This window comes from Carlito syrichta, unplaced genomic scaffold (genome assembly GCF_000164805.1).
Source record: "Carlito syrichta isolate Samal-C Ts95f unplaced genomic scaffold, Tarsius_syrichta-2.0.1 Scaffold303838, whole genome shotgun sequence".
In the NCBI taxonomy this organism is placed as follows: Eukaryota; Metazoa; Chordata; class Mammalia; order Primates; family Tarsiidae; genus Carlito; species Carlito syrichta.
This window is the reverse complement of record NW_007247934.1, coordinates 133,108-150,974: the sequence shown is the minus strand read 5'-3', so window position 1 is coordinate 150,974 and position 17,867 is coordinate 133,108. Positions and strand designations below refer to the sequence as shown.

Below are 17,867 nucleotides of genomic sequence, written 5' to 3'. Positions count from 1 at the left end.
ATGAATCAAGTCTTTTGCTCCCAAGAATGCTAGTTCCATATCCCAGCCTAGATACTTCATTCATTAATGGTGAAACGAGCTTTCAATCAAACATAGTAAGTAATGGCTTCTATATGAAACAATGAAAACTGAATATGGAAAACCATTGTTGTATTTCCTGGTTTCATTTTTCTTTTCATAATCTGATCCTCTCACATGTGGCTAATCAAATGAATCTGTCGTTCAATCTCTCTGTGTTGTCAAGACCCCTCTGTGAGGGAATTTCAGCAAATGATACACACTGAATATCTCCTGACCCTGTCCTTGATCCATGATCTTTCTTGTCTCGGTTTCTCTTATCTTTTTGGCATCTCTCCCCATGGTCATGCTTCCCTAAACTAAAAATATGTCTACAACTGGTAAAATGAAAATGCCCTTTATACTCATTATGGCAACAAAGCATTTCTGAAGAGCACCAAAAGTGCCATGCTACCTCAAATCACCTTTCCAGAAAGTAACAGCTGGCTTGACTTTCGCTAACATTCCTATTTATATGCATATTTGGAACAAGGTATAAACCATTTTATTTCACCAGTTGGGTAATGTATGGTTATCTTCTTTTCTCAATATCAATAACATTAGGGAAGCTATTCTAATTCATTAAAATAACTTAGCCTATAATTTTTGATTGCTTAATGGCTGGGATAGTTATGTAGATATAATTTTAAATAAATAGATAATGGTTATAATATTAACAACATTGTAGCTAAATCAGCTATTTTTTACAATTATTTCTATTTGATACAATTCATTTGATATGAAACATTTATTGAGTGCCAACCATTTTCCAGGCACTCAAGGGGTACAAAAATGAATAGATGAGGTATCCACTCTTTGAGGTCCCCACATTCTAGTTAGGAAGACAGCCATGTTAAAAAAATAAATAAATAAATAAAACAGTTAATGTACAATTTGTTAGGTCAGAGTTCAGGACTCTAGAAGCTGAAAAGTGACAGATATCAACTGGCAGACATTTCAACCAATGGGAAATCATCTAAAAATCACCACCTGAAACATTTTAACTCTAATAACTGATAGACTCCCTAAGTAAACATGTACTATTCTCTGGTGGTATTATTATCCTCTAATACAATTATTCAAAGCAGGGCTTGTGCAGTGGCTCATGCCTGTATCCCAGCACTTTGAGAGGCTGAGGCAGGATGACTGCTTGAGGTCAGGGATTTGAGACCAGCATAGGCAACATAACAAGACCTCATCTCTACAAAAAAAATCAAAAAATTAGCCAGCAGTCTCAGTTACTTGGGAGGCTGAGGCAGAAGGACCTCCCAAGCTCAGAAAGTCAAGGCTGTGGTAAGCCATGATTGTGCCACTGCACTCCAGCCTGGTGACAGTGAGACCTTGACTCAAAAAATAAAAATAACTAAATAAATCTAAATTCAATGAGAAAAATCTGAATTTATTCCTCTGGGTGACATAATTTTTACTCTTTTGGGTGACAGAATTTTTAGTATGTAGTGTCAGAGCTAGAAATCAAAAATTTAGCAGAGTTATTCCAAGTAGCTATTTTCAGAGGTAAGACAAGAAATAGTTTGAATAGAGAAAATTCTGAAACAAGCCTTAAGTTTCCTGGTAAATAGCATCAGATGTAGAAGTAAAATCAAGAGAATCAGCCTGAGGTTAGAAAACCCACTTCAATGATAGATATGTGTATGGCTTCTGCTAGTTTGAGACACCCAGTAAAAAAACAAGGTAGGGTAAACAACAGAACATTAAGGGATTCACTGATGGCTCAACCAGCAAAAAGAATTTAGGTTGACATACAGATTTTCTTAAATTGCCATTAATTATGTCTTTGAAATGAAATTATAACAGGCTTGCTTTCCTTAAAACAGTATCATTTGCTTACTAACTTAAATAAGTTGACTCTCTACTTTGGTAGAAGTTACTATCTCACTCTCATTGTTGGACATTAACATTCTAGTGGTTATGACTACCCAGAGGAGAACTTCTATTCAATTGGCTTATATTTATGAGTTCACTGAACCTAACTTAAACAAAGAGACTTGTAATTGTGCTATTCTGCTTGATCAAAAGTAAAATCACTTACACTCATTAAAATTAGCCATCTAACTATATTCTACTCACATATTATAGTTATTAGTTAAGAAATCGATTTCCCAGCCAGTCTGCTGACCACATGGCAGAGTGGCCTTTTGGTATTACACAAATGCTCACTGAAAGCAGAAATGTGTTCCAGGGAAGTAGAAGATCCACAAATGAAAGGATCTTGTAAACTCTGTGCCCTAATCACTTTTTAAAGTACTACTAGTTATCAAAAGATAACCAATCTTATATATCTACCAAAAATCAAAATGGACTTTTATATTTTAGAAAAATTACCAAGGAGTTCAGCAAACCTTACTTCTGGTAGTGGGCTGGCCGGTTTGGTTAGGATTCCTCCTACATAGACAACATTAGGCAGAGTGGGTCTTGGAAACTCCAGTGCTACGTCAGTACACAGCATCCACAGGCTGGACCCATGAACCAAATCATACATGGTCTTCTCTGGCAGCAGGTTGTACTTCTGCATTATCCTTTCGTATTTGGGAAGGACCAGAAAGCTGACCCCTAATCTGGAAATGAGGTAAACGCCGGTATTTTTCATCCTCTGCAGCAAGTTCATGTGGTCTGTGAGGAGTGAGTTAAACTCTGGGACGTAAGCTAATGGAGCAGGAGCGCCCACTTCAGCAGGATACCAAAGGCCAGTTGAAAATACAGCATACTTAACCCCTAAAAGATGAGCTATCACAAACCCACACATGTCATTAGGGTCTACCAGCAGCAGGTCAAACTTTTCTTTCTTCAGACCCTGGATCAGGGCACGGTTGCCAACCATCATGTCACAGTTCTTAGTATAGTGATCCAGTATGTCAAACAGTTCAATTGCTGTCAATCTCCCAGAGAAAATATTCCTCATTTTGGACTGCAGGAAAGCATCCGAGGTGGTACTGTTAAAGATCCCTGGATAGCGCTGGAGGCTGTAATGATTAGATGGAGCGATGTCTCTGCCTTCAGAGAGGAGGAACACTGTACGGTGTCCTCTCTCGTGCAAGGCTGAGGCTAGCGTCTTGAAAATGTACATATGGCTTTCGAACATAATTGGCGGCACGATGATGATTTTGGCAGCCTTCGCTATCCCAACAGCACTCCACAGGAGCATGAAATATGGAGTGTAAGACTTCATAGCTGTAATGACAACCAGAGAACAACTTAAAACAGAATATAAGGCTTACCATTCAAAACAATCATTGTGATGATCCAAAAATTGTCTAAAAAAAAAATCACTATCCTCACGATCCAGTATAATAGCAACTACCCACGTGTGGCTACTGAATAATTGAAATATGGCTGGTGTAACTGGCACTAAAACAGAAATTTTATTTAATTTGGTTACATGTGACTAGTGGCTACTCTACTAGAATTAGATTAAAAAGTACATTGATTCTAGAAGTCGCTACTCAGAAATACCAATATTCATGTGGAAAAATACCTTCTAAAAATAATATCTTCTAGATCTGTGTATGTCATCATAAAATGATACTGATTATCAATAGAGGCATCATTGATACAAGCATCTTATTCTGTCATTTAAATAAAAAAATTAATTATGGAAGATGACATTAGCACTGTAATCTCAGAAACATCATTGTGGTAGATAAGAGAATGACTAACACAACTAGCAACAAGTACTGAGATTCTTGCTAACCCAGAATTATTTGAGTTCGTCTATTGGAAACATGATTTTCTGGCATAATTATATTGTACCATATCCCAATTTCACATTGTGTTTTGAAAAGTTTCATAATTTGAAGTTTTATTTACAAAATACAATATGGTACCATAATTTCTTAACAATATATAAGCACTTACAATTTTGTGTTCATCAAAACACCCAAATAAGAATTCAACCATACATTGGTACTGAAGTTTCCAGCTATCACATGAGGAATTTAAAATTTTAATTATGTCCCATCTTTTTCAATATATGACAGCACTTGACATCTAAAATGCCAAGAATATAGTTTTTTTAACGTAAGATGATTTTTTTAACCTTGTGTAAAAAAAATCCTATGTCTATAGTTTCTTACATAATAACACTAGAACAGGGTTCACGGGACTTTAAGTGCAATAATATCCAAACAATCAAAAGTACATGAATTCACTCTTACCAAAGATTTTCAAACCCAGAAACTTGGCAACAACTTAAAGATTCCTCTATTACATTTAATACTTAGCATAATTCTTACTGTTCTAGCTAATATAATAGGAAATGAATGAGGTATAAATATTAGGAAGCAGGAAATAATTAAGATTTACTGATAATCATAAGATTTTTTTCATGAAAAACTCTAATAAGTTAAGTAAAATCAAGGCAAAGTAATAAAAAAGTCAAGAAGATTCCCAGTTACCCACACCACCACACACAGATACCCTAAAAGCTTTAATCACCAACAAGATTTTATATGTTAATCCATTTATTTTTCAGAAAGACATTGGGAATTATTCAAAAATAATAAATTTTGCCAGGCGCAGTGGCTCAAGTCTGTAATCCCAAAACTTTGGGAGGCTGAGGCGAGAGATTGCCTGAGCTCAGGGGCTCGAGACCAGCATGGGCAACTTGGTGAGACCTCGTCTCTACAATAAATCAAGAAAAATTAGCTGAGCATGGTGGCACACACCTATAGTTCCTGCTACTTGGAAGGCTGAGGCGGAAGGATTACCTGAGCTCAGAAGATTGAGGCTGAAGTGGCTGTGAGTGTGCCACTACACTCCAGTCTGGGCGACAGAGTGAGACTACGATTCAAAACATCATCATCATCATCATAGTAATAATAATAAATTTCTAAGTTGGGCACAGTGGCTCATGCCTGTAATCCTAGTACTTTGGGAGACTGAGGCAAGAGGACTACTTAAGCCCAGGAGTTCAAGGACAACCTTGTCTCGAGTAAATTTTAAAATAAAATAATAAATTATAAAAAACAAAAAATTTCTAAAAAGACAAAAATCCCTATTTTTATGAAACTTGCATTCCATTGGAAGAAGAGAGAAAATATAAGTACATAAACAAACAAAAATACATACTATATAGCCATTTAGAAAATATTACCAAATTCAGACCCTTGATATCTATTTCTCAAAAATAAATATTTTAGTCATTGAATTTTACAGAATTAACTTTACAGTCTGAGGTATTCAATATCCTAGTTCATTTGAAACTGTAATATATATATTATATATTATATATTATTTATATATATATATATATATATATAATTTTAAGGAACTATTTTTTTCTTTCTTTGAGGTCATGTTGGGAGCCAGCCATGGAGGCCTGCCTAAGTGTTAGGATCCAGGCGGGCTGTGGACCTTGAGACCACCAGGCTGGTTCAGAATCTGAAGGCCCATTCCCTCCTCCTTTCTTTGTTGTTTAGCATTACCCACTGGCAGGGACTTTTATGATCTAAGCATGAAGTTCTGAGAATATGACAGGCATGGCTGACTCTAGAGATCCAATGTTCCTGTTTCTCACAGACTGTGGTTTCGGCTTTAAACTTAACACAGTTCAAACTCAGATCACATTTGGGAGCCTTATACATAATACAAGCTTCTTTATAAGTATTAAAAAATATATTTATAAAATTAGTATATACATTTAGAGGGCTGTTTCCAGCATTAGATGGTATAGATTATTATCTAGGGTTACCAGAAATGGCCCAGCACAAACTTTGGGCTGGGCCACATTCTTTAGGAACTGGTCTGACCTATAATTAAGAGTTTTTTATAGTACAGGTAAAGTTAGCACAGAATAGAAAGGTATTAGGATTTAAGTCAGTCATTAGGTGTTGGGTATGCATAAGTTTTAGAAGTTATTGATTATTAGAATTTTATAATGTTAAAACTGTTGTATTGCTTTTGAGGAACATAAACCAAGCATAAGGAACAGTGAGATAATTTTGGGATTATCCTTCCTCATGCTTGGGGAAAATGCCTGGTGGGCGGGCATGCCCCCCGACCCACATGGCTTTGTGTTCATGTAAAACTCTTGTGATTTGATTAAGATTGTCCTTCCTCATGCTAAGGAAACGCCTGGTGGGTGGCGGACGCCCCTCTCCTACCTGGCTTTGTGCTCAAATGAAAGTCTTGTGATTTTAACATGTAAAAATTTGGGATAAAAGACTCACGGTTGGTCCCAATAAACGGCTTCTGCTCATTTCACTGAAAAGTTGTCCACTTTCTTTCTTTCTCTTTATATCTATCCCTCCATCTTTCTTTCAATATCTATCCCTACTACAGAATCGGCTTCTGCACTAGACAGAGTCCAGTCTCTTTCTTTCTCCTTATTTCTCCAGAATATTCGCCGATGCTGCCCCACCTTCCAGGGACCCTCTAAATCTCTTTTGGGGGGCTGGCCCCCCATAAGGTCTCACTCTGTCACCCAGACTGGAGTGCAGTGGTGCAATCAAGGTTCAAGAAAGCCTTGAACTCCTGGACTGAAATGATCTACCCTCCTCAGCCTCCCAAGCAGCTGAGACTATAGGCATGCACTACAACACCTGGCTAATTATTATATTTTTTGTAAAGACAAGGTCTTGCTATGTTTCCCAGGCTGGTCTCAAACTCCTGGGTTCAAGAGACCGTCCCACCTTGGCCTCCCAAAGTATTGGGATTACAGATATGAGCCACCCTGCCTCATTTATGATTTAATAAGACTCTTTTGAGGCTTAAAAAAAAACCAGAAATGGATCTTATCAACTATGTAACTCTTTTTTGCACCTAAGTTTAAACTTTTGTTCAGAAGAAAATAAACAAAATGTTAAAAGAAATAAATATTTTACTCATTATTTCAAACTTGTTTAATAACCTACTTTGTAAGGAAAATTATAAAACCGCTGAGAAACATAAAAATTTAACTGAATATAATGCAAAGATAAAAAGTTTTTTCTCAGATGTAATACAAACTTAAATCTACCACAAACTCCTGGTAATGCATCCCCTCTAAAGGTAACAAAATAATTCTTCGGTCTACCTGAAAAGATGAAATTGCAAAAACAAGCAGGAAAATACTAAAATGGAATAATGAGGGGCCCTGCACTATTAACTGCTAAAATATACTACAATATTACATTAAAATAATGTTACATTAAAATAATGTAGTAATGGAAGATGAGAGCGGGCCAATGTTAAAAATCAAAGGTCCAAACAGGTATGTCTGCTTATTGTATCCTCATGAATATGTATTATGTCAAACTGAAATTTCAAATCAGTAGAGAAAGAATGAATAATTCAAATAACCAGACTGCTTACTCTAAATAATTTGAAAAGAAGTTATGATTTTACTTTAAACTATAAAATAAAACAAATTTCAGATCAGTTCCAGAGTTAAATGAAATAAATAAATGAAGCTATAAAATACTAAAAACATTGGTGAAAATATGTAGTGTTGAAATAGGGAAGAGCTTTCTAAATCTAAATCTCAAACGATCTAAATGTAGAAACTAGCAGACTTAAATACATTAAAAATATATAGATGTCAAGAGAATGACAAGCCACAGATTGAGAGAAGATATTTGGAAAAGATATATCTGGCAAAGGACTGTAATTCAAAATATATAAAGAACTCTTAAAACTCAATAATAAAAAACAAATAATCCAATTATAAAAATGGCCAAGGGCCTTCACAGACACCTCACCAAAGAAGGAAACACAGATGGCAAATAAACATATGAAAAGATGCTCCACAGCATGTCATAAATTAAAATAACAGTGGATACCAAAATCCAGAAAATTCACAACACCAAACACAAACGAGAGTGTGGAGCTACAGGAACTGTTCGTTGCTGGTGGGAATGCAAAATGGTACAGCCACTTTGGAAGTCAGTTGGCGATTTTATACAAAACTAAACATACTCTTACTACACAATCCTGCAATCATGCTACTTGCTATTTACCTAAAGGAGTTGAAAATGTGTCCACATAAAAACCTGCACATGGATGTTTATAGCAGCTTTACCTATAATTGCCAAAACTAAGAAACAACCAAGAACTCCTTAAGTAGGTGAACAAATAAATAATTTATCCGGATAATGAAATATTCTTTAGCACTAAAAAAATGAGTTATCAAGTAATTAAAAGAGATGGAAGAATCTTAAATGCATATTACCAAGTGAAAGAAGCTAATGTGAAAAGACCACATACTCTGTGATTCCAATCATAATGACATTCTGAAAAGGCAGTAAAATGATTAATGACTGCCAGGAGTTACAAGTGAGGGAGAGATAAACAGGCAAAGCACAGAGAAGTTTTAGGGCAGTGACACGCATATGAACAATCTGTATGATACTGTAATAGTGGATCCATGTCATAATACACTTGTCCAAACCCATGAAGTGTACAACACAAAGGGTAAACCTTTATATAAACTATGGTCTCTCTGAATGATACTGATGTGTCAATGTTGGTTCATTGATTGTAATGAATGTTCCACTCAGGTACAAGATTAGGGTGAATGCTTCCAGCTTCTGCCATTTAAGTTTGATGTTGGTTGCAGGTTTGTCATAGAACGCTTCTATTGTTTTGAGGAATGTTTCTTTGTTGCCTAAGTATTGGAGGGTTTTTATCAAGAAGCGACATTGAATTTTATTGAATGCTTTTTCTGTGTCTAATAAGATAATCATGTGGTTCTTGGTTTTACAGTTGGTTTTACACTTGTTTATGTGATGATTATATTTGTTGATTTATGAATGTTAAACTAGCTTTGTATCCTGGGGGAAAAAAGTCCACCTTGTCATAACGGATAATCCTTGAAACATGCAATTTGTTACAATCTTGGTGAGAATTCTGCACTGATGTTTATCAGGGAATTGGCCTGTAGTTTTCTTTCCTTGTTGGGTCTGTTTTGTCTGATAAAAGAATAGCTACTTCTGCTCTTTTTGGTTTTCCATTTGCCTAGAAGATCTTTCTCCAGCCCCTTACCTTGAGCCTGTGGGTGTCACTTGCAGTGAGATGGATTTCCTGGAGGCAACAGAATGCTGGATCATGTTCTTTATCCAGTTTGCCACTCTATGACTTTTTAGTGGCACATTCAGTCCATTCACATTAAGCTAATTATTGATATGTGGGAATTTGTTCCTGTCATACTGCTATTAGGAAGCTGCTTTGATTTTTATGTTTCATGGTTGATTTGTATGGTCTGTAAACTCTGTGCTTGTCTGTGCTTTCACAATGGATGAAACCATTCTTTCATGTCTGTGCTTAGAACTTTTTTTTTTTTTTGAGTTGGAGTCTCACTCTGTCACCCAGGCTGGAGTGCAGTGGCATGCTCACAGCCATCCCAGCATTGACCTGCTAAGTTCAGGCAATCCTTCTGCTTCAGCCTTCCAAGTAGCCAAAACTACAAGCACACTCCACCATGCCTGGCTAATTTTTTGGTTTATCATAGAGATGAAATCTCACCAAGTAGCCCAGGCTGGTCTAGAACTTTCTTAAGCATCACCTGAAGGCCTGGTCTGCAAGCGGCATATTCTCTTAGGGATTGGATGTCTGGGAAATATTTTAATTTTCCTTCACTAATAAAGTTTAGCTTGGCAGAATAGGAAATTCTTGGCCGGAATTGCTTTTCTGTAAGAATATTAAAGATGGGACCCCAGTCCCTTCTAGCTTGTAAGGTTTTTACTGAAAAGTCTGCTGCAGTTCTAATGGGTCTTCCTCGATAGGTTATCTGTCTTTCTACTGCCTTTAGAATTTTTTCTTTCATGTTCCCCTTGTGAAGATGAATTATTATGTGTCTTGGGGATAGTCTTGTGTAATATCTCACAGGAGTTCGCTGTATCTCTTGCATCTGCATGGCCACCTCTCTAGCAAGATAGTGGAAATTTTCTTCGATGACCTTTTGGAATGCTTGTTTGAGGGTGAACAACACTATTTTTAATGAATGGTAATAATCTAAAAAAGTCAATCCTTCTCATATTATAAACAGATTGAGGATTTGTTGTTTTGTTTGGAATGTAATCAAATTATACCTATGTTCATTTGGAAGAATATAGGCAATAAAAAGGAATACACTTTTTAAAACAAAACACTCTGATTTGAGACATCCATGTAAATGTTTAAGCATATTTCAAAACCACAGTAATTGGAAATTATGAAACTAGCTCAGGAATCCTAAATGAAATCAATACATCAGAGTAGAAAGCCTTTAAGAATTCCCCCGAATAAGGCCAGGTGTCATGGTGTTCACCTGTAGTCCCAGTTTTACTTGAGAGGCTTAGGTAAGAGGGTTGCCTGAGCCCAGAAGGTTGAGGCTGTGGTAAGCTGTGATTGTGCCACTGCATTCCAGCAGCCTGGGAGACAGACTGAGACTCTGGCTCAAAAACAACAACAAAATAAATTCCTTGAATAAATATAAACATAATATGAGATGAAGAAAGTATCACAATAGATGAGAAAGGAAGAATTTATTCAATACTGAGTGTTAAAAATTGGCTCTAAAGCCGGGCTCGGTGGCTCAGCCTGTAATCCCGCGCCTTTGAGAGGCTGAGGTGAGTGGATTGCCTGAGCCCGCGGGTTCGAGACCCGCCTGGGCAGCGAGACCTCATCTCTACAATAAATCAAAAAATCAGCCAGGCGTGGTAGCGCATGCCTGTAACTCCGGCTGCTTGGAAGGCTGAGGCGGAAGGATCGCCGGAGCCCAGCAGGTCGAGGCTGCGATGGCCGGGAGCGGCCACGGCACTCCAGGCTGGGCGACAGAGTGAGACTCTGACTCAAAAAAAAAAAAAAAAATTGGCTCTATATTTGAAAAATAAAATCAATCACTAAATTTTTTAACTTAAACCTTTCCCCAAATAAATCAAATAGCATAGTGTTTTTTTAATAAAAAGTATTGCGCTTTAAATAATTATCTAAAATAGGAAAAATTGCATAAAGCAAATATTAACAAATATTAGATTTGGTTACATAATAATTAAATATCTTTAGAATGTTTAGAACATCTAGAACATGCAAAGGTTTCCAGTTCAAGATGGCAGACTGAAAGCAAGTGTTTCCATCTCTCCCAAAGCTCCATTACAAATCTGAGTAAGGAATATAAAAGAAAGCAAACGCATAATAGGTCCAGAACTGGTATGAGAAAAAAAAGTATACAGGGATACAGTTAAATAATTGAGTAAATGAACAAACTAGATTTTTCTTTTATAAAACTAGAAAGGATGTTTTTTGTTTTTTGTTTTTGAGTTGGAGTCTCACTCTGTCACCCAGACTGGAGTGCAGTGGCCGCTCCCGGCCACCGCAGCCTCGACTTGCTGGGCTCTGGCGTTCCTCCCGCCTCAGCCTTCCAAGCAGCTGGAACTACAGGCACGCGCTATCACGCCTGGCTAATTTTTTTGATTTATTGTAGAGAGGAGGTCTCACCAAATTGCCCAGGCGGGTCTCGAACTCGCGGGCTTAGGCAATCCACTCATCTCAGCCTCCCAAACCGCAGGATTACAGGCTGAGCCACCGAGCCTGGCTGGATGTTATTTTTAATGATAATATTCAGCTCTTTCAAAGGCCCAGCATAGTCTTAAGCAGTTGGTAAAAATGTAAATTGGTGCAAATATTCTGAAATGCAACTTGGCACATTATGTTACATTTATAATACTCCAAATCAGAAACATCAACACTTATGTACAAAGTTGTTCACTGCATTCATTTCCAACATCAAACAGTCCCAAACCACTAATAATCCAACAGGAAAGAATTAAGCAAATTAATTATAGTATATTTTACAATGGCATATTATAGAACCAACAAAAATCATGTCTTAAAAAAATTTAAATGAGAAAATACTTATAATATCAAGAAAAGAGAAAGAAAAATTATGTATAGTATACATGAATAAAATGATTATAATGACCACAAGCTAAATATCAAACTAGTATCAGGTGTCAATCAGGAATGTCAATTTGAGTGATTTTGTTTTCTTTTCCTACTTATATTTTTCTGAATTTTCAAAGATTTCTACCCAAAGTACACAATTTTTATAACACATTCATTCAGTTGGCATGCCCCTTGAGCTCTTCCTTTGGAGTTAAGTATCTTAAAACATCAGTCTCTGTTTGCTGGTCTAACCTTACTTCCCAAGTGATCACTGTAAGTCCTTGACACCACCGCATCTCTGCCCAAACTCTTGTTGTTAAAGGCACTAATACCCCCCAATATTCCCACAAATGCTCTTCTTTTTCTGGCAGTTATTTGATTGAAATTCTATTTAATACTAGATACTACTGATTCTCTCTTTCTCTTATTTCTCTTTTAGCTTCTAGGATGTTACTATTACTTGATGGTACTCTACTGCCAAAATCTTGAAGAAAACTCAAAATCGAAAGAATCAAAAAAATGTCATTTTGTATATGATCCAAAATTTTTTTCTTATATTTAAACTTATTTCTGGTTGGACATAATGGATCTTGCCTGTAATCCCAGCACTTTGAGAGGCTGAGAAGGGAGGATCACTGGAGGCCAGGAGCTTGAGATCTGCTTGGGTAACATAGGAAGACCCCGTCTCTACAAAAAAACTTAGAAAAATTAGCTGGGCATGGTGTTGCATGCCTGTAGTTCTGGCTACTCAGAAGGCTGAGGCAAGAAGATGGCTTAAGCACAGGAAGTCGAGGCTTCAGTGAGCTATGATGGCGCCATTTTGCTCCACCTGGGCAACGGAGCAAGACTCAAATAAAATAAAATATACAAATAAATAAATAATTTCTATGCCTGCATTTAAGGTAAGAAATCAAGAAAATTTTAATGGATATGCCTACCACTCACCACAGGGAAGCTATTTAACATTTAAGCATGAGTTAATTTAGGCAAAACAACAAGAATGTAAGGATATCAGGGCGTCACTTTAATGTTGCGTATCTAAAACATTCATCTAAAAGTGATTCCTCTAAGGCAAAAGGAAAAGTTTTAAAGCCTTAAAGCTCCAGGGGAAAAAAATTAAATTAGCTATATTGCTCCTGTGTCTGGATATCAATGGTTCACATATGCTGAAATTTGCTACAGGAAAATCCCAATATACTATTGAGATTTTTAGAAGAGGAAAAGTAGACTTTTGTAAATTCCTTATATTTCTCACTTTCTCAAACAGGAGTCTAAAATACCAAAGTCTAACACAAAACGTAAGTCTGGACAATGTTACGTTATAATGTTATTGCCACCTACTTATTTTAAAAAATGGGGAATCACCTTTAGCTACCACTTGAAAGAATCCTTTCTCTGGTTTCACCAATTCAAGGCTAGATCATTAATAATTCTGAACTGAGAGGCACTCATAAAGATGAACCATATAAGAAATAAATGACAAGCACATAAGTTACATGAAAGAACTGAGTTTGTGATAGTCTATCATCTCAAGCAGCTCAGCAATTCACATCCTGTTATTTTGAACTAGAATTAATCAAAGTGATTTTTAATTAAAAGAAACACAAAATAAGGGTTAATAAAACATCTAAAATCAGTCAGGCTCAGTGGCTCAGCCTGTAATCCTACGCTATGGGAGGCTGAGGTGAGTGGATTGCCTGAGCCCGCGGGTTCGAGACCCGCCTGGGCAACGTGGTGAGACCTCATCTCTACAATAAATCAAAAAAAAATTAGCCGGACATAGTAGCGCGCGCCTGTAATTCCAGCTCCTTGGAAGGCTGAGGCGGAAGGATCGCCGGAGCCCAGCAGGTCTCCGTGGGCAAAGCTTTTAATTTAGAATTTTCTTCAAAAGTAAAGCAATTAATATAATTAGAAGGTTCATTCAATTACAATTAAAGGAAAAATGGGGTTGTGAGTGGAGGTGCATGTGTTTAATCTACATATTCCTGGTTCAAAATCACAGTTGTAGTCGTTCACTCAGTAAATATTTATTAAGCGCTTACTATGTGGTTGGGCACAGGGACTAAAGCAATTATTAAATTTACCTAAAAATTCTACTGTTATTGAGTTTAAGTTGTACAAGGGAAGGCAGAAAAATAGGTTTTGAAAACAAAATGTATATTTATTTAAAAGCACTAGCAGTGATGCCTAGTCAGTATTTATTTTACTGAATTTATAGTTATTTGCTTTTTATTTTGCTGGATGGCATCTTCCAAGGCTTACTTGTGGAAGGTGCTTTGAAGAGATGAAGTTTATCTAACAATATTTGATAGAGTACCAGGTTTGACCTCTGGTGGCAATTATGATTAGTATATTTACTCATGTTATTGCAGTTCACCGCATACTGTTATGGTCTGAGTAACGCTCGGCTGCTCTTCCTTGATACCAATAAATCAAAAGGACAGGGAACTGGTGGAAAGAAATTTATTTCTGAATTCGAATCCAGGGAGCAGAGCTGGACTCAAGGTCTTTCTGAAATGGCTCTGCCCAACCCTTCAGACCTCGTAGTTCCCTTTTTTGTTTTTAAGGTGGCATCTTACTCTATCTCCCAGGCTGGAGTGCAGTGGCATGCTCATGGCCACTGCAGCCTTGACCTGCTGGGCCTAGATGATCCTTCCACCTCAGCCTTCCAAGTAACTGGAACTACAGACACAGGCCACAATGCCTGGCTAGTTTTTTTATTTATTGTCGAGATGAGGTCTCACCAAGTTGCCTAGACTTGTCTTGAACCCCCGGACTCAGGCATTCCTCTTACCTCAGCCTCCCAAAGTGCTGGGATTACAGGCTGAGCCACCGCACCTGGCCCAAGGTCCTCTTTTATAGTCCAGAGTTGTTGGTTCCTATACATTGGCCAGTGCTCTGACCAGCAGAGCATTGTATACAATTTAAGTTACAGCTGCAAATTACATTTAGATAGTGACATTTAGAGTGCCCGCGGCACTGAAGTTATTCATATACCTCAGCTACTGAGAAAATTTCTGGGGTATTGGGTACTGGAGGAATCGGAGGAAGAAAGTAGCAAGTAAAAGTACAGTTTTCAATACAGTTTTTCCTTGAATCTGGGGTCCTTTTTCGGCTTATTAGACAACTTACACATTCACAGCAATGTTATAAATGACCATGAGAATTACTATTATATTCAATAATAACAAGAACAAGATTATAAACGGAAACTGGCACTGGCTGCCAGCACAGGCACAGGGCAGAAAACCATGGCCTGTTTTCCTCCTCTATTCTAGTCATGGAATCCCCTACTTCAGTTTGGTTCATAGCCAAAATACAAAAGACAACTTTTCTGCGCTTCTCTATCAGCTAGTTTTAGTCATATAAATAAATGTTCTACTAAATGAGAATGAGACGGAAGCAGACGTGCTATGTGCAATCTCTAATTTATGCCCTTGGAGGTTCACTTTTCACCTTCCTGCCAGCTGGAATGAAGACTTGGTAATGATTAACATCCTGGACCACGCAGACAGAAGCATAAACCAGGAAACGTGTAACAACAAAGACACCTGGGTCCTGATATTGTGGAACCTGAACACGGCCCTGCCTGCCAAACTATTATGCATGAAGAACTAAGCTACCTTTTAGAAGCCATTATGTTTAGTCTCCAAGGTGACAGCTCTGAGGTGACTAACCATCACCGTTTTCCTAAAATTGAAGAGGGCTCCCAAGATGCGGGACTTTCAGTGCTAACACTGAGAAAGTCTTGGGCAAAACGGGATGAGTTGGTCATCCTACAGCTCTGACCTATGTCCTAACGTACAACAGCAGCTATTTTTGATCACTAGAGGCCTTCCCTGTATGACAGGGTTTACAAGCATCATCTCATTTTATACAGAGATTACACCAAGGCAAGAATGTTGCCCCCATTTTATGGATAATGAGAATAAGGCTAAGAGAATTAAAAACTTGACAAAGATCTAACATCCTGTAAATTATTCCACTGTTATTCCATCATGTGAAGATAGAAAAAAAACTAAAAAAATTGTAACTGTGGACAAACTGGGAGGAAACTCAGCTTTATTGCTATATAGTTGTTGAGTATCCCAGGTTTTAAACATTTATCTTTCATCTCAAGGCAATAACTGGTGTTCTGAAATGATTAATGATTGGCTAATTGCAAATAAGCTACTAAAAGCAATGAATCCCCTAAAATCACATTGTAGAATGGAAACATCTTGATTTAAGGTGGGAAAGAGGTAATTTAGAAAAGTAAAGCCACCTATTGTTGGTTACACTACCCCTGCAAAAAAAAAAAAAGTCAGGTACCTTTAATTAAGATACCATCTGGGTGAAAAACTTACACTGGGAGAATGGCTCAGGTTGGCTGTCAGCAGTTAAGAAATACAGATAGTTAACTCTAAACTTTTAAAATTCACCACTTCACTAAATTAATGGTCTTGATTCATTCAGAAAAATTAAAGAAACATTTATTTGTATGGAAGTGCACACTTAACTGCAGAAATAAAACTGAAAACTGCTGAATGCAAAGAAAGAAGAAATGTGGTTCCATTTTACAAATATAATAAAACAAGTTAATCCATAGTTCCCTCTCAGAAGATTTTGGTCAACATTTGTAATATCACTTTTAGATTTTAAAATACTGTTTTCTGACTAATAACAAAATCATGTGAAAGGGAACGATGAAAAACATTCTGTTATTAATATATTCCTTACAGTAACATGTCATCTTATGGAAAATAAGATTAAGAGAAATCTCTAGATGTATTACACAGGCAGACCTTTCTTTACATACATGAAATAGTGAAAGAAATAAATCATTAATAATTATAATTCAAAAGATTTCATTTTTGCACTTGGGACTTTGACGCGTGCCAACAGGAATACAAAAGAGTCTTCTCTTGAAGGAGAGGTTATAAAGAACGTTGTTGTTGCTGTTGTAGCATTCCAAGCTAGCTGCACTTATCACTTCTTCTACACTACAAGTATCTGCAGTTATCTCTTTTCAGACATCTACAGTACAGGTGGTGAAGCTGTAATGAGAAACTCAACCCTATTCACTTATCAGTGATAGCTGGCTCAGGCCCACCTGGGGAGTTTCTCTGCCAACGCCTAGGAAGGTAAGTTTAAAAAAATAACAATAATAGCAAGAAAGGAAAACAGGATAATATGGCTATCAACTGACATGGCACTCAGTACCTAGTACATAATATGTATCCAGTTCATGCTTTATGATGGTGACTACATTCAACTATTTACAACACAAAAATCTAATCATCTAATGAAGTAGTTTTTCAATTTCAGTGTCCGAAAGAATCATCCTAGGTGCCTACTAAAAATGCAGGTTCCAGGGTCTCTTGAGCATATAGACTGTTATTGAATCTGACAGGAACCCAAAAATCTGCATTTTTAGTAAACTGCTAGAGATGTTTATGCAATCTCCCACCAGACTGACAGATAAGGATCTAGTATTCGCTAATTATGTCCAATAACATAAGTACAGATAATTCTATGAAGGCAATGTGAATCTAAAATATTAAGAGTTGATATTGTTTCAATTGTCCTGGGAATTCAGAAAAGTATAATTCACAGACTTGGATCCCAAGGGACTCATGAGAAACAACTTCAAACAATTTTGTTTTTAAAATTTCCAGTTACAAAAATACCTGTCATTTCTCAGGAGCACAAGAATGCACTTTTAGTATTTAATAAGTAGCAAGGAGACATGGTAGTCCCTTTCATTTTCATTCTGTTTAAAGTTCAATTTCTCCATTATCACTTAGTTAATTACACAAATTCTAAACTAACTTGAAATATTAGTGTTAGTAAAATGTTACCAACATCAATTTAGTAGATAATTTTAAAAACCGTCAATGCATATTTAAAATTTTGGGGGTTTGGGGATCTGTATCATACTTAGTAACCTCAAATGGTCTCTTCAGTTAGCTCAC

The 17,867-nt window shown here is 36.9% G+C and overlaps 1 protein-coding gene across 1 annotated transcript in view; it reads right to left on the bottom strand.

Annotated features, from left to right (window-relative positions):
- The window catches only part of UGT8 (UDP glycosyltransferase 8), an 83,441-nt gene that overhangs the window by 49,021 nt on the left and 16,553 nt on the right, over positions 1-17,867 (bottom strand). Inside the window, exon 2 of the mRNA XM_008059208.2 lies at positions 2,423-3,246. Within this exon, the coding sequence (XP_008057399.1) occupies positions 2,423-3,244 (822 nt within the window). The 5' untranslated portion in view covers positions 3,245-3,246. The remainder of the gene's footprint in view (positions 1-2,422; positions 3,247-17,867) is intronic.